The 25,464-nt window shown below is 39.5% G+C and overlaps 1 protein-coding gene and 1 long non-coding RNA gene across 5 annotated transcripts in view; one reads left to right on the top strand and one right to left on the bottom strand.

Annotated features, from left to right (window-relative positions):
• The window catches only part of ALG5 (ALG5 dolichyl-phosphate beta-glucosyltransferase), a 31,629-nt gene extending 13,288 nt beyond the window's left edge, over positions 1-18,341 (top strand). Inside the window, exons 9-11 of one of the 3 annotated variants that reach the window (XR_005699376.2) lie at positions 5,139-5,224; positions 6,443-6,640; positions 16,569-16,706. Coding sequence is in view for 2 of the 3 variants with exons in the window: in XM_040054984.2 (XP_039910918.1) it covers positions 5,139-5,224; positions 6,443-6,547; positions 16,569-16,780 (403 nt within the window). In the remaining variant the exon portion in view is untranslated. Of the gene's footprint in view, positions 1-5,138; positions 5,225-6,442; positions 7,702-16,568 lie in introns of those variants that run through there. The other 2 variants (XM_040054984.2, XM_040054985.2) reach the window with 2 other exon arrangements.
• On the bottom strand, positions 6,401-15,589 carry LOC120748536 (uncharacterized). 2 transcript variants are annotated; one of them, XR_005699377.2, is made up of 4 exons: positions 15,423-15,589; positions 14,646-14,766; positions 10,838-11,106; positions 6,401-6,531 (listed from the first exon to the last, which is right to left on the bottom strand). It is a non-coding gene; the product is annotated as an uncharacterized LOC120748536 (long non-coding RNA). The 2 variants fall into 2 exon arrangements; XR_005699378.2 differs by lacking the exon at positions 6,401-6,531 and adding an exon at positions 7,691-9,193 and having other exon boundaries at positions 15,423-15,583.
• Positions 18,342-25,464: the final 7,123 nt, after the last annotated feature.

The raw sequence follows: 25,464 nt of genomic DNA, 5'->3' as shown, positions 1-25,464 counted from the left end.
AAAAAGGAAAATACAAACTGCTTAGAAATTGTGCCACGGAGGTTCTGTACATATCATGGGTATGGAGACAGAATAGTAAGAAACAGTAGCTGGTATTGTACTTCTGCTGACCTGGAGCAATGTGGAGTCCCCAGCTGGGTCACAGAGCAACTTGTTCATACTGAAACCATCAGCAAGGGGTAGCAGAGAAGCCACTATCTTGGTACTGGACAAGAGGCTCTGAAATCTGGATTTATCTATGCTTCTGCATCACTGCATTGGGGCTACTTGACATCCAAGGAAATTATTTGATCCTCTCTGAATCTTAAAATCCCACAAGTGGGGTGCAGGTCTGTGAGGTACTTGAAGAAGTGTTTGGTTCCGTGCGGTCAATGCTCAGATGTTCTGGGAATAATGGAGGGAGGAGAGTGCTGGATTTAATAGGATAAAAACCATCTGAATTAAGCACCCTGGTCCTTGAGCCTGCCGAGGGCTCCCCAGCTGCTGCACTGGAACACGTGGTGAGCTGCTGAAGGGAACGAGCACCGGGCTTCTGCACAAACCAAGTCGTCTGTCCTGTCTGCTCAAGCTTAGCCAGGCTTGGATTTGTGGGAATACTGCAGTGCTAGGTGAATGCTTATAAAAAATACTTAGACTAAAATTGATTCATTACATGTTTACTCAAGAAGTTAGTATAAAATTACTAAGAAATCAGCTATCTAATAATTCCCACCTGCTTAGACCCTCACTTTTTTATGCTTTCACCATGCTTTTTCCATTCCAGTGGACATTTGCAAATATCATGTCCTTAATATTAAAAATACTAGAAAACAGACCAGATTTTTCTTCTTGCTGTGCTGAATTTGATTTATAGATTCTTATATTTAGGAAATTGAAACTGAACCATACAAGGAAAAATACAGTTTTATCATTATGGCAATAAGGATCACGTAACACTTTTTTAAAGAGAGACCAAGATATTTCCTAGAATATGTTTTTAATCTATCCCTTAATTTTAGAAGGCATTTGAAAATTAATAGATGCTACAAACTGTTTATATATTCAATACTAAGAAATAATGCTTACATCCTAAACTGGCTTTTTTTGGTGAGTGTTCTCATTGTCTTTTTTGTTTAACAGTCCTTTGGCTGTGTATATATGAATATAAACGAAACATTCTTGAAATTTACTTCCTAAATAGCAAAGTTCTGTCATTAGTTTGAAATGAAAGCAACCTTTTGAACAGAGAGCATATGCTTTGTGTTTTAGATTCTGAATTTGATTGCACAGCTAATCTGTTTTTCAGAAATGGATAGAGCAGATTTTTTAATTTAAAACTTAAAAGAAAACTAAAAGAGATATTATAAGAATGTCACAGAGACAGTTGGACTTACTCACTTCAGGCTACAAAAGGAGGTCTAGTTCTGCATCTACAGTCTTGACCTGAAAAATGTAACTGTTCGTGTTAAATTTTGATGCACAGGAGAAATACTGGAAAATTAAATGGTCTTGCTGGCTGAATTTTCATATCTTAAATTTGATAATTGATTTCTTCTGACAATAACAAAAAAGGAGATAAATTTTCTTACAGACAGAAAATGTCTATCCTTAGGAGAACTAGACATAGCAATTAGAGTCCTGCCTTTATGATAAGAGGAGGGGAAATTCAAAATGTAGTTCTCGTCCTGATTTGATTGACATATTTTTGTGAAGTGGCAATGTATGATGGCATTGTACAAGCCAGCAGATCAGTGAGGAGATCAAATCGTTGCTATTACTATAGTCTATAAAAGTTGCCTTGTGCACTGAACAAGGCACTGAACAAATGCTGTTTCACATTTAAAACTGGGAAAGATCAATATAAAAAAATAATGTTTGTTTTTCCAGTTTGCCATTAATCTCTAAATATGAGTTGATATATAAAAAAATCAGAATAATAAGCATGTATATTGCTACAGGGATTTTTTTTTCCCCACTTTTGTGCCACTGTAGACCAGCACAAGTAGTGGAATGAACTGGTTTTTTCTGGTTTTGTGCAAGGCAAGTAGAATTGTTTATGAGTGTCTCGTCAACACAAAAATATTTTTGCTGTTTTAACTGTGTCTGTTTTGTCTTGTAAAAAGTGCTGCTCTTGGCTGACATACGGACTTTCAAAGGCCCAAGTTTAGTTAGGGCAGTTCTGTCAGTCTAGCCCACTTGGCATCCTGTTTCATTGTTAGACCTCTTTGACCATTGGCTGTTTTCTTTGACTTTAAGAGTTTGCTGGAAAAACATATCTTAGATGTACAAAATTCATAAATTACAGTTAAAACATTATAGCTAAAGGCGTGATTTTGTTTTTTGAAACACATAATATTGGACCAGAAAAAGAAAGAGTCCTAGTGCAGTTTTAAAATAAAGAATAATTTTTAAAGATAGATATTTTATTAGCTCAAGCATCTTAAGGATTCAGTTTTAAAAGACTGAATTCAATTAAACCCCTACCAACTTGGTTTTCAAATGAATTTTAGCCAGCAATGTCTTAAATTGTAACTTAACCAAAACACAACCACATGGAGAATTTTTTCTTTGCTTTACATTACATGTTTGTGGTAATTAGCACATCAGGGAGCCACTATTAGAAAAAGATGGGGAAATTGTTCACACCATAGATTTTTAGCGATCTAACTCTAGGTACTTAGATTGGAACCTGAATTATTTCAGGCTGGAGCTAAATCTGGGTATTTTGAGCTATGTGTCCCCCTCCCAAGAGGCAGCAGAATGAAGTGTGAGTAATACCTTGCTGTTTCTAGGAGTGGTTCTGTCACAGGTTAACCGCTCACAAATGGCTTTGTGGCAAATCACAAGAATTGCACTTACAGCTCATTCGTTAGTGTGGCTTTGATCTCCTGTAAGGTAGGCTCCATCTAACACACCCAAGCTTAATCCTGGCTGTGGAAGCTTCTGTATGATTCCCCTGTACCATCTGGATCTGGTGGTCTGCAGGATAGCTGTACTGCTGTCAGTGTATTGAGCACGCTGCAGTCTGTATTCCCTGACTAACCATTCTAGTATACTGAAAGGTGGTGGAGAAAAGGGATGAAAAACTATAACCCAGTGGTATTCTACTGAAGTCATTCTCTTTTCAACTTTGAATAGTTCTTTTTTTTTAATTTCAGGATATGTTCACTGTTAACCCAAATGGCAACCACATGTAACAATATTAGTGTTCAACCTGATTAATTCCTGTGCTTTAATCTCTTACTTTGAGTTCACAGAACTATTTAATGTTGTTGTCCTGTGATGTATGTGCTGACATTCCAGTAATCAGTTGTCCACAGGAATTACTGCAAATAACTATTAGTTCACTAGGCTAATAGTTTATGTAATACTTTCAGAGCAGCTCATATAGTCTAATTCATCAGACAATTATTCTGCGTCCCTTGAGATTTTTAGTCATTTAAGTAGTAAGTATTACAAAATTAGATTTAGTCTTAATACACATGATTCATAAACATTCAAGGGGAATACATTGGGTTTTTGGCTTAGAAATGTAAAATGTCAGCAAAAAATTAAATAATACCTCTTCAGTAGAAGAGACCATGGAGTGATTAATAAAATAATCTTCAACCCTCTTGTAAAGAAACCGGTGAAATGACAAGGTGCTTGGAGCAGATTTACTTCACTGAGGTAAAAAAATAATTTATTCTTGTTACTTTTTTGGTGACAATGAGAAGGCCTGTGACCTAATCAAAATCAGATTTGCAAAGTAGCTCTAAATTCCCTGTACACAATAGCTGTAGTCTCTGTAGATAACATCTGTCTGTGCTGCCTTTGCTTGTTTGAATGCTCTCCCATGTGGAATCAGTGGCTCTCCTGTAATGTACATGGAGAGTGCAAGTTCAGGTCTGCGTGTGTGACTGTGATCCAACCATCAAGCCAGCCTGCTGTGGTCTGGACTTAAGTGGGAATCTACCTGTGTGTGTCAGACCTACGTGCACATTTCAAAGTGCTGTTGTTGCATTTATTAATAGTTTACAGAAATGCACTGCTTAAAAGGAGAAGGTGGCTTGAAGTAGAAGGAAATAACATCCAAACTTGGCAAGCAACCTGCTAAAGTGCGTCTTCTGCCTGCTCTTGATCACCTTGTCTATTCCTTTCCATCTTTTCTCTAGTGTTAAATGGAATTACCAAAGACATGAACTCAAGCATCCCTTTAAGAATGAATAGGGTTTTTTTTTTTTTTTTTGATTGCATACATTTCCACCAGTGGCAAAAGGTTTTCTTTCATTTCAAAAGAAAACCGTCTTGGACTTAGCAATGAGAATTTAAGGCAAAACACCAGAATCGTCATAACTGTGACTCGTGTTCGACCTTATCAATAGTAGCTACTGGTAGTTTCATATGCTGATTCCTAAATGAGCATTAAAAACTGCCAAACTGCTTTTTGAATATCAAAAGTCTGGTGTTTCAGAGCAAGAAGGCCCACTTGAGAATGCATTTACAGGAATGAAACACACAGACAATTCTCTGTGCAGAGAACTGAGAGGATTAAGGTGTGTTCTGAGCAAAGTGAGCCAGAAGGAGCACCTGACAGAGCAGGATCACTGCCCCAATTTTGCTGTACAACCTGCAAAAAATCGAGCCAGCAAAAAAGACAAGTCTCTCAAGACGTTTTTTGTGTTGTGCTTTGAGCGGTCACTAAACTGTTGTTTGGATTCTGTTGTGCACGGTAATATAAATAATTTCTCACTTCTGTGCTGCCTCCTTGAGTTCCTTGACTGAGAAAGTAAAAGGAGCACCCATCAGATCAGTTTGAAGCCACAGCAGGTAGATGTCCTCTTTGATGAAACTACTAGACTTGTGGAGTGACATTGTACATTTGACGGCTTGGTCTTCATAGTCATCAAAAATGTTTAAATTGTGATTGTGACAGAATGAAAAGCAAGCAGTGGGCTGAACACAGAGTGATCTATACCTTCAAAAACAAGACACAATTATTGTTGTCTGTATTTTGGCTGAGATGTTTAGTCAGGAAAACTGATTTCCCATCCATGTGTTTCTCACCCATAGTGCATTGGTATCAACTGCATAACTGAACAGTCATTTAATTAACATTTCCATTGTCTTGCTTATGGGATTATGTGTGATTATATTTGGTATTTCCTCTTCTTCTTCAGGGCATTTGATGTGGAACTTCTTTATATAGCCCAGCGCTTGAAAATACCTATAGCAGAAGTTGCTGTCAACTGGACTGAAATAGAAGGTAGGGAGATACTTCATGTTCTTGTAAGATTCCTGACATGTCAATCCAGAATAACAGATCCAAGGTTATTGCCCTATTTACCTGATTTTGATAGCACACAGCCTTCTTTCTGTACAAATTTTGAATTTCATGCCCTTGCCAGCCTGCTGCCATGGCCTGGTACAGAAAGAGTAGGTGAAGGGGTAGCATGGCAGAGAAACTCTGCAGTCCCACTAGAGACAAAAGTAAGGAATTAGGCTGTTAGGACAAAATGCTACTTTGGCATGTCCTCTTGCTTTATTGTGTTAATAAATTAGTGCAGTTGTAAAACACTGTGCAGGGAGTCTGACCATCATCACTTACTGATTCAATTCCATTTCACTGTTATCTTGCCTTCCAAAATTCTCAGCTATTAAGGCTTCTCTAGAGTACCATTTCCTCTTAAGATGTGATATTGTTTCAGGCCTGTAGGGAGGTCTCTGCCACTGAGTTACTGAGAAGAATACCTCCATGCATATTTCTTCAGTGCAGAGCCAGCTCAAGAGGTACTGCTTGCTTTGGCTCACTTCCCCCATCAAATGCAGTTCCTCTATTTTTTTGCCCTTTTCACGTTTTTTATCTTTTTTTTAGTCTCCTCAGCACAACCCCTGAACAACAGAAATTATAATAATTGTAGTAATGATGAAAGGTGCAAGTAGAAAATGTCCTGCACCAGCTTTACTAGAAATGCTTCCTTTCAGTGGAGTTCCACGTGTACATTGCACCTAACGCAAATATTAGCAGAGATGGTGGAAGGCTTGGTTGTGTAGGGTGGGTTCCTTGCCTTGCCTGAAGATTGGCACCTTCATAGTATTGTTGTAAGACATGTAATACTATGCAATACATGTAATACTATGACAAAGCTTCTCCAAAGCTGCTAGATAAATCATTTGCTTAACAGTTGGTGTTCAGGTTCCTATTTACTTGGACAAAGCCTTGTCACGGAGAGCACTGTGTATCTTGTCACATACATGGAATTACTGTGCTGCTTGCAAACTAGTCTGTCCCACTCATGCCATCATGTAATTCCTATAAAGCAATTGCTTTCAAAATATATTTTTTTTCTTAATGTTAAGATCTAGGTTGTGGGGCTGAGTGTGCTGAGAATGCAGCGGTTCGTGACTGCTTAAATGCGTGTCTTACCGATGCTCGTTTTTTTCCTAACAATGTCATTCTGATTTTCTTCTTCATTAATCACAGGTTCTAAGTTAGTTCCCTTTTGGAGCTGGCTGCAGATGGGCAGGGATCTTCTTTTTATACGACTGCGATATATGACTGGTGCCTGGAAGCTTGAAGCAAAAAAATGTAATTAGGTTATTTACATTTTCCAAATATATTATTATGCTTAATGGAACACGAGAACGATTTCAATCAAGTGAAGTGGTGGTGAAAGCTGAGGTAATTCTTCATTGCTCCTCTTTCATTTTTGCAGCTTCTATGTATTTTACAAGATTGTCAGCAGAGAATTTCTACATTTTGAAAAAAAGAAAACATTTCCAAAAATATTTTCTTACACGGCCATCGGGATTTTATTCTATTAAATAGTAGCTTTAACATGTCTTATAAATCCACTCAAATAAATATATCTGCTACTGTCTCAACATGCATCTGGAATCTCCATATACATATTAAAAAGAGTCACTCTGTTCTACATCGTGCAATTTTCAGTTGTGAATGACCACAACCATTTGTTTCTGTTATATCTGGAAATTTTAGGCTATATTGCAACTTGGAATTATCATTCATTCATGGTTCACGCTGATGCATGTTCAGATTCAATGTTGTGGGAAACATTAATGGATTTTACTGAGTTATAACAGTAATGTTCATAAAGTTGTTCTCAGGACTTCCAGTAGTCCCTTGACATTCCAAATGTTTTTGTCTGAAGTTGAAATTGTTTTCCTGAGATCAAACTGCAGATCTTTTCCAGACTGTAGAAGGTCCAAGAGAAAGCACATTTAATTTTAAACTGTCTTTTATAAATGTGTTTTGCTCATAGATACTTACTACTGTATGTTCAAGGCTGGGAGTCCTTGACATCTACACATCTGTAGTGAAAAGGGTATGGAAAGCTGAGAGCATGCAAAAGTGAGAGTCAGTGTACACTGGGGACCTGTGCATTAGTAATGCCAGCCTGATGTTGTCATACTTCAAATGAGATCAGAGAGAGGGAGGGGTCTTGACTCTTTCATTCTAATGTCACACTGCATTACAGTACAGTAACAGTTCCATTTGTGCTTTCAAAGTAGCTGTGAATTGCCAACAAGCTAAGCCAATCTGTCTTTATGAAACTTGTAGAGTTTGAAGAGCTTTAAAGAATGAACAATCTGTGGTTGTACTTTCACATGTGAATTCACTGGTGATTTTTCTTATTCTTTCTGTAATCCTGACTTGAGTTTTGCTTCTGTTAGAGTTACCTCAGTTTTCTATAAAGTGCTGAAATAAATTCTCAAAAACTATATTCAGTTTGACTTCATAGGCTTTATTCTCTTACCTTGTCCAGATACCTATCTGTCACTTCTGCAGAATCAATCACAACTCCTCATTGCCATTACTAGAATAAACTACCAGCTACAGTGTGAATTCACAGAATCAGTGAATATTCTGAGTTGGAAGGGACCTACAGTGGTTGCTTTTATTGGTGTTGCCTGATGCATTCCCTTGCAGTAGAGATAAAAGCTGAACTGGAATAAAAGAAGGAGCCAACTGGGATGGAAGGAGAATGGGCAAAAATAGAAAAGGAGGATGATGGGGCTGAGGTTGAAAGCCAGAGTGAAATGGAAGATTTACTTTAGCTGAGGAAGATGGTTGGCTTTGCCTTCTGTCACTCATGTAGCAGTCAGAAGTCTTCCAGGTAACATACTCAGCTCCTAGGCAGTTATTTGCAGATTATGAAATACAAGACACACAGGCAGTAACAGGAGACCAGGACTTACCACACACATACTCTAAAAAAGTATGTTTTAGGCTCTCAGTCTAAAACTGGGTTTAGATTTTTGCTCTACTCTCCTGCATGTTCCTTCAGGCCCAGCACACCTCCAGTTGCACAGCGATCCCAGAATCGGGGAAAGGTTCTCCTGGTTCCATTTCAGAAGCTGGTGTACTGGTTTAGTTGCAGAGCCATAAAGAGGAGTATTCTTGTTCCCTCTCTGCACCTGTTCTGGGGCTGCTTAGTGTCCCTCAAGCCGGTTCAGCTCACTAGAATGACAGCCATCTTCTATGTCTGCCTTTTTTTTTTTTCCCTTTCTTTTGAGATAGTTTTTTTCTGATTTCAGTAGTCTAAAATGACTCCCTGCGTGGTCCAGCAGGCAGAGGGTGCAGCAGCAAAAGGAGGGCTTTCCCTTTTGGTAGCTGTGAACCTACCACAGGTTTGTTGACTAATTTGTCACCTGGAGGCTAGTACACTTTCCAAGGGCAGGAAAAGTAAATTAAAATTCCTCTTTTTTTAAGCCTATACAAGACCTGAGGTCATGTTTCCCTCTCAAAATGAGACCTTGAGCTACTGCGCTCCATCAAGAAAGATCTGACTCTGGGTCTTGACATGTTCCAGAGACCCCAGTTGATTTTACAGAGTGATACAGCATGAAATGGGAGGTTTGACTAGACTGTTTCAGTCATTCCTAGTGGGAAAAAAACTGATTGATTCACATTTGATGCAGGCCTGCTTAATTGCAGAGATTGTGTAGAGAATTAAGTGCCCCTGATATAAACAAAGAACCTCCCCAATCACCAAGGCTGTCATTCAAACCAGTTCTCTGCCTAACTTGTCCTCATGCTTCTCTTTGTAGAGTTGCAGAGATAACATTTATTTGTATTTCAGTGGAGTCTTAACTTAGTATTTCTTCCTAGCCTTGCATTTGCAGAGGTGACCTGCAGGAGGTGAAAGTCTCCTACATTACTCACTGTCCCGACCCAGCTCTCCAAAGACTCAAAACAAAGTATTCTCACAGACTGTGAAAAGAAAATAAAAACAAATAGAGAAAATCTACATGGTGATTCTGCAGCAGTCTTACCAACATCAATGTCTGCATAGGCAGTGCTTTTATAAATATAGATTTAAATTAAATATATATATATCCGCATAAAACCTTGCTTTTCTGCACCACTTTACTAATACTTCACAAGAGGTTTTTTCAAAAGGTGACAATATTAAAGAAGCCTCATTGAAAAAGACATGCAAAAAAAATTCAAGTTACTAGAAAATGTTCAGTAGTTTACACAAGTTTTCTTTACTATTTTTTATCACAAGCCAGAGCAATAGCCATTGATACACGCTTAGCTTTTATCCTTATAAGCTATTTTTTTAACTCACATTTTAAATATCAATTGGAAAAACAGTAAAAATCTTCCTTTTTACTCTCAGGCATGTCTGCCGATTGGCAATATGTTTTCTGTGACAGCTAATATCTCTAACAAGTTTCAGCTACACTGCAGAATTATCACAAGGCAGGGTAACTCTTAAATGAGGAATCACACAAGTTTAATCCATTTTAGGCCATGTAAAGTACTCAGAGTTCACTGCTGGGAAGTATAAGCAGACAAACATAGAAGATGGTACCAGTGCGTTCTGCAGAACTAGGTTCAGTAGTACAACAGTTTGCAATTCTCAAAGCTGCTGTGCAGCCCCTTCCACTACCACCAGTGTCCCGGTTAGGTTTTCACCATGGGAAATAAAATTAAAGCAATTTGTATAAATGCAGCTTGTATGTCCAAGCCATAGAATAGTACCAGCCAGTATTTAACTTGAATTCTCTGCTAATGTTTAAGGCTCTGGAGACCTATCCATAATTATTTATGTACCTATTGTCCAAGTGTTCCTTGAGTTCACAGTCATAATGCTGACTGCAAACTAAAAATAGTCGAAACGAAGAGACAGACAAAGACAGAAGGCTGCAATGAAATTTCTGTATCTTGGTGTTTATTTCTTAAAATAACATCTAACCTTATTTATGATCTGTGTGTGTTTCTTAGGGATGTAGTGGCATGTCTGTAATAGCTCAAGGGGCATGAATTAAAGTAGTGTTCCAGCACTGCTGGAGGCTGTACCCTGCCAGCTGGACCATAAGTTATCTACCTCTTTGGGACAGAGATTCAGAGGTTAAGAATGGGATGCTACCAAGTCATGCCTATTGCATTACCCAAAAGCACATAAGGGAGTCTTGAGCACACAAGCCCAAGGGGTCATTGAGGCTCAGGGGAGAAGCTACAGACAAACCTTTGTTTCTTACTGGGGAAGAAATTATATTTTCATATGACCAAGCATTAGTAATAGTTGTGAGATCATAGCTGAGAGGGGTGTGCTAGAATATGATTTCATTTAAGAGATCCATCAGAAAAGAAAGGGCTAACTAGCCTCCATTTCCCTCGATGTTTTCTAATCTACTTAACTCTTCGTTCATGGATCTGTTCAACTGCCCTGGCTGCATAATTAGATATTCCCCTGGTGTAAAAAAAAAGAAACAAACAAAACTTTTCCAGTCCCGATTGCTGCGCTTAGTCTTCCAAGTACCAGAGCACACTTCAGTATTCAAGAAACAGCTGCAAACCAAACAAACATCCTTCCAAAATGGCTTAGCCACAGGTGATCTTTCTTACCTACATGACCTTAACCCCTCAGGTGCATCCCTTTGCATCAGTCAGACTCTGTCTTCTTTGGTTCTTCATTCTCTGCTGTCAAGATCACTTTCCTCCACTGGATTTTCATCAATTTATTGTTTTAGTGAACTTCAATATCTAGACTGAATCCAAGCATTTGTTGCTGGCACAGTCTGTGCAATATTCTTGAAGAACGAGGTGACATGAACTCTGGCATTCCCATCTGTTTTTTGCCACGTTTTGGTGTTTCATCTGGGGTTATTCTGGAGCTGTATAAAGATCCCAAAACAAAGAGAAATATTGAGTGTCAGCTTTTGGACTGGAGATCAGAAGAGGTACTTGAACCACAGGATGATGAAGAATCATGGAGTTCTGCAAACAGTTTTGGCAAATTCACTTTGCCTTGTCTCTGGAAAGCAGCCTTCCACATGTGGGACTAATCCCTATCTTCCTATCTTTGTAGAGAAAGGTTTAGCTAATTATGTCAAGGACAGGCTTCACCCTGTAGCCACACTACAGCCTGAGTTGCACAGGCTTTCATAAACTACTGCATGCTCTCAATCATCTGCTGTCAAACTAGGAAAAAGGTCAAAACCACAAGGAATTTCTGACTCTTTTTGGTTGACTAGGTCTGCCATTTAAGGTCTTAACAACAGAACTGCTGATAACTTCCATATCTTGCTGCCAAAAAAACAAAACCATATCTGTGGCCATCTTCCAGCTTTTAAGCCAAGTCATACGTTTTGGAAGTGGTAATCAACTGTGTCAGCTCTCCCTTTGGTTGTTTTACAAGTCTGGCTAGGTCCTGCCCTGATAGAAGGTTTTGTGATAATGAAAGATGAAACACAGATGAGGTTAGAACAACCTTTACTGGTGTTCAATCAAATATTAAAATTCTGGTCTCACAAAAATGTTTTCTGATGTTTAATTTTACCATTCTTGACAATTTATTTTCTCAATAAAATGCTCATAACAACAGGAACAGAATGAAAAATAGCCCATTTTCTGCAGGAGTACTGCAAGGGTACTACAAAAAGGACAAATACAAAAATTATCCTCATAAAGGAGACAGCAAGAAATTTCTTTCCAGTATTTGCTAGAAAGCTAGAAAAAAGAACGGTTGACTGCACAAGGACATACTAGATTTAAGTGACTTCTGCATGTGCTACTCATGTCTTCATGTATTGCCACAGTTTCCATGACACCTCTGAAATTCTTGCACCAACACTCATATCTGCATATAATAGTCCCATGGCAGAAGAAATCTGGACTTTTTCAGCTCACTTATCAAACAAATTAATTACTGAAAAAGTCTGTTTACCAAAATGAATAAATAGAGCTAGACAATTTAATAGAGCCATTCATCTTTAAGTATTAAACAAAGAGTAAGGAATGCTGTGATTTGTCAGATCCTACAGAAATACTGCAGAATGGAGATGTTACTCACCATTTGGTCTACATGTGTGATGTTTGTCTTTCACAAACTTGCCAGAGCCTTCCTAAGCCTCATGAGAACCAGGGAAGAGCTAACTTCATATCCTGGACATTCCCTTTTCCAGAAAGTAGAAGAGGATCATGATAAAGTCCCAAATGCAGGGTCACTGCTCAGGTACCCCTGAACAATCATTCAGAGGCAAGAGAATGGGGTTTTGTCTTAAACTGAGAAGACTGAAGGATGGAAAACTCAGTGTAAGGCCCACTCCATTCCCTGAAACCATGGATGCTTTCCCTCCAATACAAGCTTTTGGAGAAAGTAGTGAGGGAAGAATTATCTTGCTGTGTGCAGCTTTGCCCATTTGCAAAGGAATTTTAGGAGTGCCTTGAACAGACCTGTATGGTTTCAGGAATCTAATTTCACATATAATGATTTTTCTGGGTTGTAAAATGATGAAGCATTCTTTATATTCCTGGCTACTCCTTATTTACTCAAGATTATACAGTAAATCAGTCTAGCCCTAATCTGGAAGATGGGCATGATAATTTAATTACCCTCCAGAAACCCCTACTGACTTTTCCAGTGGTAGGACAAAAGATTTTAATATGTTGGAATAGAAGTGCCTCACTGAACAGCAAACATTCACAGGGGATATGAAGTCATTTTGTCAGTTACCTGGGACCCAATTATACTGCCTGCAGGCTGCACTAAAAATCCTGGGGTTTTAGCTCCTCTCCTCCTGAGATGTTCTCTATCAGTGCAACCATTAGGCTTACAGTTCTGTAGGTGTGCCGTCAACAGCAGGCAATTACACTCCCCACTTTAAAGAAGCTTTATTACGCACTGTGATTACTTTGGGGATAATATTGTCTTTGCTACTAAGTGCAAATCTAATGGATAATATCACTGCACAAGTTTGAGCAATGTGCAAGAGCTTTTTTTTTTTCCATCAAGATAGATGTTTGGGGGGAAAAAATTGCAGAATGGTCATTCATAAAGCTACTGCTGCACTCAGTCAGATACTTAATAGTTAGGAAAACCCAGCAGGAATGCAGACTGATGTTCTCAGCTGTGCCTGGATAATAATTTACGAGGACCTTAAAAGTTTCTTAGGAAATTCCTAGCTCTACAAAAGGTTTGTTCTTTCCATGTTGCTGCTGCAGACCTGTCAACATTTTTCCCCCAATTTAATCTGCATTTATATTCACTCAGGGTTGAATCCCTTACTAAATGGGACTGTGTCCTGTAGAGATTAATTCCTCATTCTCAAAGAAAAGGACAGATGAATATGGAATGCTCCTAAGATGGCTGTTGTCTTTGTAGTCAGTATTACCATAAAGAACTTGAAAATAAATCAACTCAGGTTTCACAGGTCTTTGCTTAACACAGCAAAAAAACTTAAAGGAAACATTCACTGGATGTAAAGTCAGTGGCAAACATTACCTTTCATATCTGAGAGATAGTGTAATTAAAACAAACAAAAAAGGAAGATATAGTTGTCACTTTGCTAGGATGCAAACCTGACATCAAAATGCTGTGTGGCCAACACACCATTTGGTGTTTGATAAGCACCACCGAATCTGAGGGAGCAGACCTTCAAGAAGAAGAGTTTGCAGCATAGAAGTAGTTTCACACAAGAAACTCACCATGTTGCTGGTGTGGAGCCACAACACAGCAGTGCTACCAGTATTTTGCTTTCCGTTGTGAGGCATTATACATGCACACAATATTTCAAATTTAGCTGTCATTTAGTAGATTGATTACATTAGTGCAAGGCTTCTCAAGTTTTATGATGCCATGGCTTTCTCAACAGCAGGGAACAGTCAGTCTTACAGATCTACTACATTTTTGCCAGAAAATAAAAGGCTAATGACTTGAAATATGAATGCCACAGTAAGGCCCATGATTAATAGCCGCTGAGTAATAAAATCATTGCTGACAAAATATGTCAAATGACAAGTTTAAATCTTTTCCAATGAAAAGTTTAAATATCCCCTTGGGAAAGGAGTCCTCTGTCTTGTTTCCAGCACTGCAGAGGCATTTTATTCTATTGCTTCTCAGGCAAGTGTTGTGAAGCAGCTTCCAGCACGTGGACAAGAACCAAGACTTCCCATTCTCACATTTTTTTTGTTAAAAGGGAGGGTGTATACCTCTCCACTTTGTCTGCGTCCTCAGGAGTCCTGCACTCCTTGCTGAACAGCAGCCCAATATATTTCAGTGGCCTCATGCTGGACCTTTCCATAGCTCAATGACTGTTTCAGAAAGGAGGTACCACAGATTAAACTCCTTTAAGCTAAGCGGGATCCAAAACCTGTCTGCTCCATTTTGTTGTAGCCATTATGTCACTGTGGTGACACAGCCCCTACTTCCTACCTTCCTCAGATGATGGTCTGGTGCTCGCTGTCCTACAAGTACCAAGCACCGCTTTTTATGCTCAGCAGCTTTCAACTGAGAGGCTAAGGCAGGCAAGGAGAACTGCTCTGATTCATCAAGGCTGTAAAAAAACAAAACAAAAGGATTATGCACCCACGTTGTGGAAACGAGATCTATTTCTCAACTCTTCACTAAGAGGGAAAATTAACTGGGAAACCAGTGTTTTGTAGCATTAGACTAAATGTCACAGAATGACTGGTTGCTGCTGCTAGAGAAAACTAGATTGGGAGTATCATGGGAAAATACTGAACAATGAAATTTTTCCAAAATATGTTCATTTCTTCATCCCCTGAACTATGTGATAGTTGTTTATGGCGGTCAGTACTAAGTCTTGTCTTCACAAGATACGCAATACAATCCTCCAATAAATAGCACCAACCCACTGGAAATACCAAATTACATCAAAGAAACCTGAAGGGGAATGTTGCTTCAGCCAAGAAGAATGTGGGCCAGGTGACAGGCTCCAGATTTTGGAGTGGCTGCTCCTACCAGAAGAGTCCTGACACTGTCCATCACACAGTCAACCAGAACACAGCCCCCTAAGCCAAGGAGAAGGTCTGACCTGACATCCAGAGACCAGAGGGTAACACCATCATATCCTGGCCCCTCACTTACACTCTTCACGTTATCATCCTTGACCTAAAACCATCCCAGCTGGGCTATAAAGGGAAAATAGCAACCACCTTTTTTTCTAAAACTTTTGATCAACCTACTCACACCACTTGTCTCCAGGGCATGATACAAGAGGGTACAACAAGTGCTAAGTGCCTCCCCCTCATCTTCCCTGTCAATGTCTCTTCCCAGCAAAGCCCCACGAGGCTGCACCCACAGTCCAGTCAGTCCCAGGGCCTGCAGCCCACACAAGATTACTGCTGGCTCCTCCTTGCTTTCAGGGCACATCTACAATGACTGTCCCTTTTATTACTGGCCCAAAGCCCACAGCTGCTGCTTTTTCCACGTGGGGATCGTTGAGTCCTTATTTCCCTAAACTGCTGCCTCTTCACCTGTGTTTTCCATCACCTGGAGGCTGCCAGGCTGGAGAGCAAGTACCTCACATGAAGCCGCCATCATGTGTTGATGAAGCCTTCATCAACATTATCTAAAGCCACAGAGGAATAAGGCAGCCCTGTCCAATTGCCAGCAGTGGCACAGCGGGTCCTTGTCCTTTCTTGTCACAAGTGCCATTCTTCTAGGCAGACCTCTGTTTCCCAGGACTTCCCCACACAACCTTCAAAAGGCAAGTAAACCAAAAAACCTTTAAAAATATGCCATCTAGGATATAAATTCCTGCTGATTCCTTAAGACCTGCAATCTAGTTTTCCAGCACTGCTGGGCTGCTGGTGGGCCCACATGCAGCCTCATGTCGATACAGGCTGATGTACAAATGGAATTAGGCACACGGCCCTTGATGCAGCAAAGGGTAACAGGGCAGTGATGGTGCTGCAGTATGTATTGAAAATCAGGCATCTTTGCCTGGGACCTGGTGTTTTACACAGTATTATGATTTGTTATGCACACTAAGGCAGAGATGCCCAGACCACATCATGTTTTCTCTCTCATAAGAGCTTAAGAACTCTGGCTTCCCTAAATGTAAATGGAGAGTTTGAGGAAACACAAGCCTTTGATGTGTGGGGGAGATGTAATGCATTTAGGCAGAATATTTTAATTATGTGAATTACAACAGGACAGCCTGCTCTTTTTAGCATGCTGAGTCATTTCCACTTGGACTCTGCAAACATGGACCCTTGCACTGAGTGTTTAAGTATTTGGAATAAACAATTAATCTTGTGCTCCAGCTTTTGCAAGCCTTGTGCAGAATAAAGAAATCACTTCTTTTCTTCTCTCTCTCCTTGTGCTTTTTAGGGCCTCCTTTGGAAGAGACTGGAGCTAGTTGGGCACCCCAGTTTGAGATACACAGTGCCAAGGACCAGTGTGCTGAAACTATCTCACCCTGTTCCCAGGGACTGACTTCTGAGCATTCTCTGAGGCTTTCAGTTGCCATCCAGTCTCATTTGTGTACAAAATATGGAGAGATGAGTCAGAGTAATTTCTCGCCCTTTATGAAGAAAACCTGATGCTTTGTGCATAGTTGTGGTATTTCTACACACAGTTTACATACTAGCCACCAACCTAGTTTTATTTTGCTTTTGAGTCTTTTGATTTTCTTTCATATAGTAATTGTTCTGGTGAACTCTGTAGCTAAATGAGGTGTTTATTCAGCATCTGTGCCCTCTAAATATTTACTAATGAAGATCTTTTTAAAAACTTTTTTCCCTCAGCCTGTTCACTAGGCAGCATAACTTTTTCCATTTCTTTGATCCTGAATCCCCCTTTATTTTAATTATCCTCCCTTTGGCAGCCAAAGGAAAATACGGCAATATACACCGGGCCCTTCCTCACCCCTCCAGTTAACAGAGATACCGGTTGCAGATCAAAGAATCCATCAGAACAAACTGCTTCCTATGCAATAAGCCCTCAGTCTCTGGAATAAGCAAGTTTATCTTCATTGTGCATTCCGATAAGATGTTATTATAGCAGTGGCTTTAATTACATTTCTCATTATTACATTAGTGTGCAGTAACATGGAGTTTCACTGAATCTAAATGTGTTAGATTGTAAAATATGGTGCCTTTAAGTCTTGTGATGGAAGCCACAAAACAGCAAAAAAAAAAAAAAAAAGGTCCATTTCACAGTTGGACAGATGTTTCTGTGAAAGGAATGATGAAATTTTTCTGGAATATGGTCTAGAACATGGAAAAAGATGAAGAGACATCACAATACGGCAACAGCGTATGCATCATATACGTCATCTCTGTAATTCAAAAGTGTAAGACTCTAGAAAATAAGCAGCTGCTTTATGACTTAAGGAATAAATACTTTTCTGTCTGAAGTTCATACAGTGATATACCTACAGGTATGCCTTAGTGGCAAATCTTTAAATGCTGATCTGCTTTCCTCCATAAGAAATTGCTTCTTCTCCCCTTATTTCTTTTTTGGTTTGTTTGGGGATTCTTTTATGGGAAGACTAGAAATTGTAGGACTAAAGAACTATCTCAAAGTATTTCATCCTAGGCATTGAGTGGGTTAAAAATGTTTGTAGGAAGAAACACATTCGTTAGGATTTGTACATTTCAGATGTCTAATAGCCACTGAGCAGATGCTGAGTAAACAGATCTTTATGTATCTCAGTTTCTCTGATAACTTGATTAAATGTGAGGCCTGGTATTTGGTGCCAGGTGTTTCCCAGGGGAGTGAATTTATCACATGCTTAGTCTTGCAATCCTTATTTAATAACTACTTGATCTATAACTTAATGAAAATGGTGGTGGTAGTTCCTATGAACTGCAGTCAACTTTAAATCAGGGCATAAATTACCAAATGCATCTCCCTTTGAAAGGCACAGACCTCCAGACTGTTCCTACTTTTCCTATGGAGTGGCAATAACTTCATGATCTCCAAGACAACAACATATTTGCAAGGAGTGGATTAGAGTGCAGAGGTCTCCTTCTTGGAACTGAAAAAATATTCCTGAGCAAAATATTCAGTCAGTACCCAACTTGTTTTAAAGAAGACACTGGGTAAAATGATGTGCTGCTTGAACCCTATTTCTTGAAGCAAATGTAAGTTTGTGAAGTTCTTTTTCCTTCTGCCAGATAATAAAAATACAGATAAATCTGATCCACATAAGTCAAGTTTTTAATTAAAATACTTTGAGTTTTCTAATACAAATTGCATTTTCCCTTCTACTCACTGCATCCTGCTTTAATGCCAGCAATGAACAAATATGTTTATCAGTACAATGTTCTTGTCTGTCATATCACTGAGGGATTTTTTTCTCTTTTTATATTTTGAGTTTTAAATAGTCTAGTTTTTAAAGATGTCTTTTTTTCTCCCCTGGCAAGCACATGTACTGTCTTTCTTTAAACCGTGGGAGTGTTTTAAAAAATATATATTACTAAGAAGATGTTTGCCATCAGCATTAATTTTTAACATCTTTACATGTTTTCATCTGGAGAGGGAAGGCCGAGGACACTATTTAGTGATAAGAGTTTCAAATGACCTTCCAAGATGGGCTTTCTCCAAAAGTGAAACACATCTTTGCAGTCTCTGATTTGAGAAATCTGTTAATGAGCTTTTAAGTCCATTAAAAAAAAAAAAAAAAAAAAAAAAAAAAAAGGGGTGGAGGAAGGGGGAGTTACTGGCCTGTTGTTGTGACTATTCTTTTCCCTTCCTAGAGCACCAATATGAAGAAACCATATAAGCATATGAAAATCCAAGTAACCATATCTTCTAAGCAAACAGAACCCACAAGGGCATTTTAGGGATAACTGCTGCACTATGACAGATAAACATAAAACAAAGTTTCCGATAAGGTTGGAAAAGACCTCCAAGACCATCAAATTTAGCCTCCAACTGAACAGCACCATGCCCACTAGATCATATCACAACGTGCCACGTCTTCGTGGGTTTTGAACACTTCCAGGAATGGTGACTCCACCATTGGCTGGGGAGCCGGTTCCAATGCTTAACCATTCTATCACTAGCTTTGCCTGGGAGAAGAGGCCAAACCCCACCTTGCTACAACCTCCTTTCAGGTACTTGATGAGACTTGAGGACTGCTCAAGCTGAGTTTCAAACAGAAGGAGGCACATCAGAACTGAAATGAACACATCAAGATGATCAATATTTCCAAAATCTTCTTCATACTTCTTCATCATTAATAATGTGGCCAAGAGAAAAAATATCTCTATAGACTCACTTTAAATCTGCTTCCAGGAAGGGTCAGGAATGATACCCTGTCAGGTTAATACTTTCTTCTGAAAGGTTCTGGTCACTAAGGATAGCTTTCCTGGCCTCAAAAATTTAGCATCTAACATGGAAGAAGTATGTGTTGGACTAAATCTTGACTGGTAGAGAACCCTATCACTAAAATACAGAGATTGCTTGACAGAGAATTTCTTAATTGCAAGGTATCATGACTGAATTGCATTTGTGATGTGTGATCAGGACATAGTTCAGACATCTCTACATGTTCTTGGAAATAAAAAAAAACCAACTTCCATTAAAAAAAAATCACAGAAATTCAGTCTTACAAAGCTGAAAGCAATATGAAGCCAAATCAGCTGAAAAGAAAGAAAATAAATAGAAAGGGAATAATAATTAGGAACTGCTTAAAGCATTCTAGGAGATGCTTTCAAAACCACAATCCAACTGAGAACCGAGGCTGTTCTGGTTAACAGAGATCAGACAGACCCTAAATGAGTATGAATGCAAATATGTTCTATGAAACACACAAGACAAAAAAGAAATAGAGATTTTAGGGGAATAATAATAATAATAATATTTTAAAAAGGGAGGATAAATCCATGGATAGCAAAAGTATCAGTAAGAAAGGAATTAAGTATTCCAGAAGTTAAAGTAATTCAAACAATTATTTGTTCAGTACTAGATAGAAATTATAGAACTGGGAATAATAAAGATTTCAAAATCTATCTGGAAAAGAGTTAAATTACTTATACTGCAAGGTAATAACATATTTTCTGTTTTAACAATAACTGAAGATGATGCTAAAAAGCAAACCCTCATTTAAGACATTTTGAAATCATCAGGTCAATGGCTTCTTGTGAAAAGTTCTGCTTACTGTATTCCCTGTCTTAAAAATTCAGCATCTAATACCTTGCTCTCAAGGATTTTAAATGTGAGCACTTATGAGTTCTTATGACCAACACATGCTACTTCAACAGATTTTGAAAGATTAGGAACATTAAAATGTTTAAATTAAATACAAGATGGTTAATATTATATTAGCATTTTGAAATATATGGGATATGTTGAGTGATTAGAAGCCTTTCAGAATTAAAAACTGTTCCAGGTAAAGCAATTAATCAGTTAAAAGAGGTCATGGTCACTAAAGGATTAAGGGAAGACAACAGGAGGACAACATGTACCACCACTCAATAAATATATCAGCTGAAATTAAAATGGAATTAAAATATTAACTGGTAAAGGAAATTAGTTTGATATTACTTTTCAGAGGTATTCAGCTTCACGCTACTTGATATTTTAATTAGGAAATTGATGTAAGCTGTATTGAATTCGTATTATTTTAAAGTAATTAAAAACTGACTAGTTCCTGGGTCTGAAATCATCACAATAAATGGGGAAAATTTTATCAGCTTGATGGATTTTTAATGAGGGCTCAGAGATAATTTCTTGACCTAACAGTATTTAACTATGTTTTTAATAATGACGCAGAACAATCTATGAAGTTGTTACTGAGAACTTTGCCAATTACACAAATTATGTCATTGCTGAAAAAGGAAGAGAAAAAAATTGAAGGGAATATGTAATTAGACTGTCAGTAGGGCAGTTGAGGACCTCAAAGTCATTCCATCCCTCCACTTTTCCAAGAAATAACCAGCTGTTCTGACAGTTTTTTGCCTAATCTGTTCTTCAGAGGTAGAGTTTCTCCCTCAGCAATGGGAAAGTTATTCCAGTCCTTGCTTGTAAGCCTGGCTGAAGGAAACAGCACATTTCTGCACACTCTGTTCCCGACTGTAAGGTGACATGCTGGAGTAAAGAATGTTTGCAGGCCAAGGTATGAGATGATGGGGCGTCTAACCTAGAACCTAAATAAATCTTGGGCTTCATCTCAGCAAGAGCCAAAATTATTAAATACTGGTGTGATCTCCATAGGTTGAAATAGAGACATACAAGGTTAATTGTTGTCTGTGTATGTCCCCTGATGTCTAGTGGAGCTGGAGAAGCCTGGGTGCTTGATGTCCACCATTCAAAAAATGTTGAAAATTTGGGAAGGACTCAAAGGGAAGCCCAGCAACTCTTAAAATAATTTAATCACCTGATATTTAAGGGCCATTGCCAAGTGTATAAAGGAAAAGGTAGCATAAGCATGGGCTGTAAAGGAACAGACATGCAGAAATAATGAACTTTTAGTCACGTGTAAAGACAAGATCAAACTGCTAGTAGCTGAAGGTAGAAAACTTCAGAGCAGAGAAAGCCATTTTTCTTTACATACAAGGATAAGCCTGTCCATGGAACAACTTAGCAATACTTGTAATGGATTTTCCATCACTAATGATTTCAAAATCTCTTTTTCCAGAAGATTTGCTCTAGCTCAACCATAGCTGTTGGCTCTGATGCCAAAGTTCAGGGAAATCCTGGCCCCTCTGTATATATGTGAAGTTAAAGGACAGTGGTTCCATCCTTACTGCCAATGAATCTTTGCATATTGTTTCTTTTTCATATTCTTTCTTTTCATCCAACAAGCCCTCAGCAACAAGAAAACTGCTCAGGTTTGTAAGATAAAGAATGGGCTTAGATAAAATGGCTGAGGGTTCATCTGAGTCTTCTCAACATTAGGTGTGAAGTTCAGAAGGTGAAGTGAAGGCAAGGGATTACAGCAGTTCTTGAATCAACGCCAGCTGAGCCAGAGGCACGTAAATATTTCATCCAGGTCAAGCAAACATCAGGAAGGTGATTTATCACAGGTTTCAGCCATTGATGGCTAAAAAAGGTGGAAAGAGAATCCTTCCAGAGTTTGCCTTCTAAGTTTAATTAAGTCATCAACGCTGCTATGCTAAAGGAGCAAGAAGTGCAATTAGGTTGTCTCTTCCTCCGCATAGTGTCATAGTTTTGAGGAGAAAGGAACAGACTCTGTCAACTGGAAGATCTTGTTCTTCCAACTAATCTCAGCTAGTCTGGGGTTGATCCACATTCCTTGGAATAAAAAGATATCTCAACAATCATACTGTTCTGAGCATCTCAAGTCTTATTCTCTGCAGCAGAGAACGAACTCAGCATGAATAACAAGACAGGTAGCTGGACTCCAGTGCACTAAAAGCTTTGGAGAATCAAAGCTAAGTAATTGTACGTGGATCAAGGAAAAGGAAAAATCAAGGGACCCTGTGGAGCTTTGGTATAATAAAATGAAGACAATTTCCCTGGAATTCCTTAGAATTTATAGGGTTTTAGCTCAGAGCAGGAATTGCCCCCAAAATCTTTAGTCGCAAATACAATCTCATTCTTGTGCAGTTACTTTAGCCAGTACTTACATACACACGCTAACAAAAATCTTGTTATGGTACTGGATAGGAAATTATCCTTTCCACGTATGAAAACTGTAGTAGCCTGGCCAGCCCAAATATTTTGCACAGACATTTTCATCTGGTAATTGAAAGGTACCAAGAGAATAAGTTCATTTGTCCATACCACAGTATGCTTATTCATTTCTCAACAACTCTTTCAACCCTGGATGAAAAGTGCCATGATGCTAAATGACAAATTTCAGATCTTACCAGTCATCTGACCCAAAAGGAACAGAATCCCCATCCTGGTGTAGGTACATGAAGTCACTCAGCCTGCTCACCTCTGTGTCTCCCAATATTTCTGAATTTTTGGTTTTTAGTCTTCTCAGGTGGTCCTTGTTACTCCATCCACTCTACTGCTGATTCCCTTTTTTCCTTCTCTCCCTTTAGGCATGCACCTCCAAACCTGCCTGCCTAAACTCCTTCTTCTGCCTCTTTGGATTTATAGCTTCACTTGCAGAGTCTGAAGCAAAGAGCAGTGAGATGAGCTATTGTAATGTCTTTTCTGTGACAGAAGAGACCACCCAGCTGTCCAGCAGTCTCTGCAATGCTGCATTCACCAACATGCTGCACAAGATTGCAGCTGCTTTTTCCACCTGTTTTTCTTCTGAGAATTAGCATCTTAAACCATAAACATGCAGGAAATTGATGTGAGTAGCACAAAACATGTTCGCAAAAACAAATGTTTCATCCTGCTTGTGCTGGAAAAGATGTTTGAAAAAATATTCCCTATAGTTCAAGTGTTTATTTTTAAACCTGATGCAGATGTGTCCAAACTGTTGGGATCTTAGTTAGGATACTGAGATATCCAAACTGCCTGTGAATATGGAGCAGGGTAAGCTCCAAGCTTCCAGATAGCACAAAAAATATCAAACACTCAAACCCCAGGGTAAGGTGTTGGGGCTGGTCCAGCCCTATCCTGGGAAGGGGAGTAAAATGTATGGAGCTAGGCATCCTGGCAGGGTTTGGGCTTGTAGTTCAGGCACCACCCACGGAGAGAGTGAGATGTTGACTGCTGCTGCTTGAATAGTCGGGTTCCTCTTGGCAATGCTGCCCCGCGTGTCTGACTCCACCCTGCAATACAGGAACAGCCCTCACTTTCCAGGGCTCTGGCACAGGCAAAGCGGGCAACAGAACCACAACTATGTTGCTGTTCCCAAAAATCTGCTGCCAGAGGCAAGTGCCTGATCTGTCTTTGCCCGGAGAAAGCCCTTGAGGAAAACGTAACTCATGCAGTAAACCCAAGACACTGTCACTAGGAGCATTCCAGCGCCTGCAGCAGCACACTTGGAGCTATTTGAGGGATCTCCATCACACGGCACACGACTCTGCTGTTGTAATAACTGTTCCTTGTTCGGTGGTGGACAGTGCCAGTACTTCACTGGAGCCCTGGAGCAGCACATACAGTCAGTATATTCACAGTTCTCAGGAACTTGCAGTTCCTTCCAAGTGGAAAATTCATGTTATTCTATGTTTTACATGGTATCAGTGCTAAAAGACTTTAGTACCCTTCCATCCCTTTTACAGCTACCTCCAGTCTTTACGATTTTCTATATAACCTTATACTGATGATTTTCTTTACAGAGTTATCCAGTATAAAAAGACAAAATGCAGACCAAAATAAGAAGAATATGCCGACCAGGTTTTGCTTTATGGGTAAAGAAGGTTGGTCCACGTTTTACAGGAGGAGATTTGAGAAGAAGAGTTACATCGTGTGCAGGCTAAGGGAGAGCTTTTACAAAGGGCAGGATGGGAAATGAGGCACTGGAGAGATAATGGCAAATGAGAAATGAAATTAGCAGAGCCCAGGCGGTGCAGAGGAGTGACAGGTGATGAGTAGCCCTGGCAGGAGGAGCAGAGCCTTACAAAGAGGACACTGGCTTTGAAAGCCTTGCAGAAGGAGATCTGGGCTCAGGGATTTGGTCTGTGAAAGTGCATGTGGAGAGAGTAGAAAGGACAGGCGGGATGTATGAGCACTGCTCCTGAGGAGATCCGCTGTTCCAAAGGTTTGGCAGATCACAGTCAACACCAGCATACATTCAGCTCTTGTAATAAAACATGTATGTGTGCGTGCCACATGATCTGAAACACAGCTGTATGCAAAAAAATTGTTGCCTGCTATATAATCTATAATGTATCAAACTCTCTCTCTCTCTCTCTCTCTCTCTCTCTCTCTACCCATGTGACCTCTGTTAACTAGACTTTGTTTCAATATGGCACAGTTAAACTGCCACCACACAAAAAGGAATGCAATTAAGTCATTTCACAAATAATTTATGCCTGTTTAACTGGAAGCGTCAATCAAAGTAAAGTTTTAGGAACTGACTGCTCAGTCTAGGCAGCAGCTCTGCTGCTATCCCCCCGGCTCCCGCTGGCTGGGATCACTTCAGTAGCAGTGCTGGTATTTTAATATACCCTGCCAATGAAGATAGACTGGAGATAGCACAGCAGGCTGTGCACCAGAGTGGCAGGAGTAAAGACACACCTTGTCCTGCCACCCTTTTCTTGGCAGCAGAAACTGTGCACAGAGGCATGAGAAACCAGAGGTTTCAACACCTGAAGGAGATGCAGTGAAACTCGGCAGAATTTGTTTGCGCCTCACTAAGTTACACACCACACCTCTGCCGCCCACCCCACCACCTCCCACAACTGTC

This window comes from Hirundo rustica, chromosome 2, assembly GCF_015227805.2.
Source record: "Hirundo rustica isolate bHirRus1 chromosome 2, bHirRus1.pri.v3, whole genome shotgun sequence".
NCBI classification, from domain to species: Eukaryota; Metazoa; Chordata; class Aves; order Passeriformes; family Hirundinidae; genus Hirundo; species Hirundo rustica.
The sequence above is the reverse complement of the archived record's forward strand: the minus strand, read 5'-3'. Positions and strand labels throughout refer to the sequence as shown.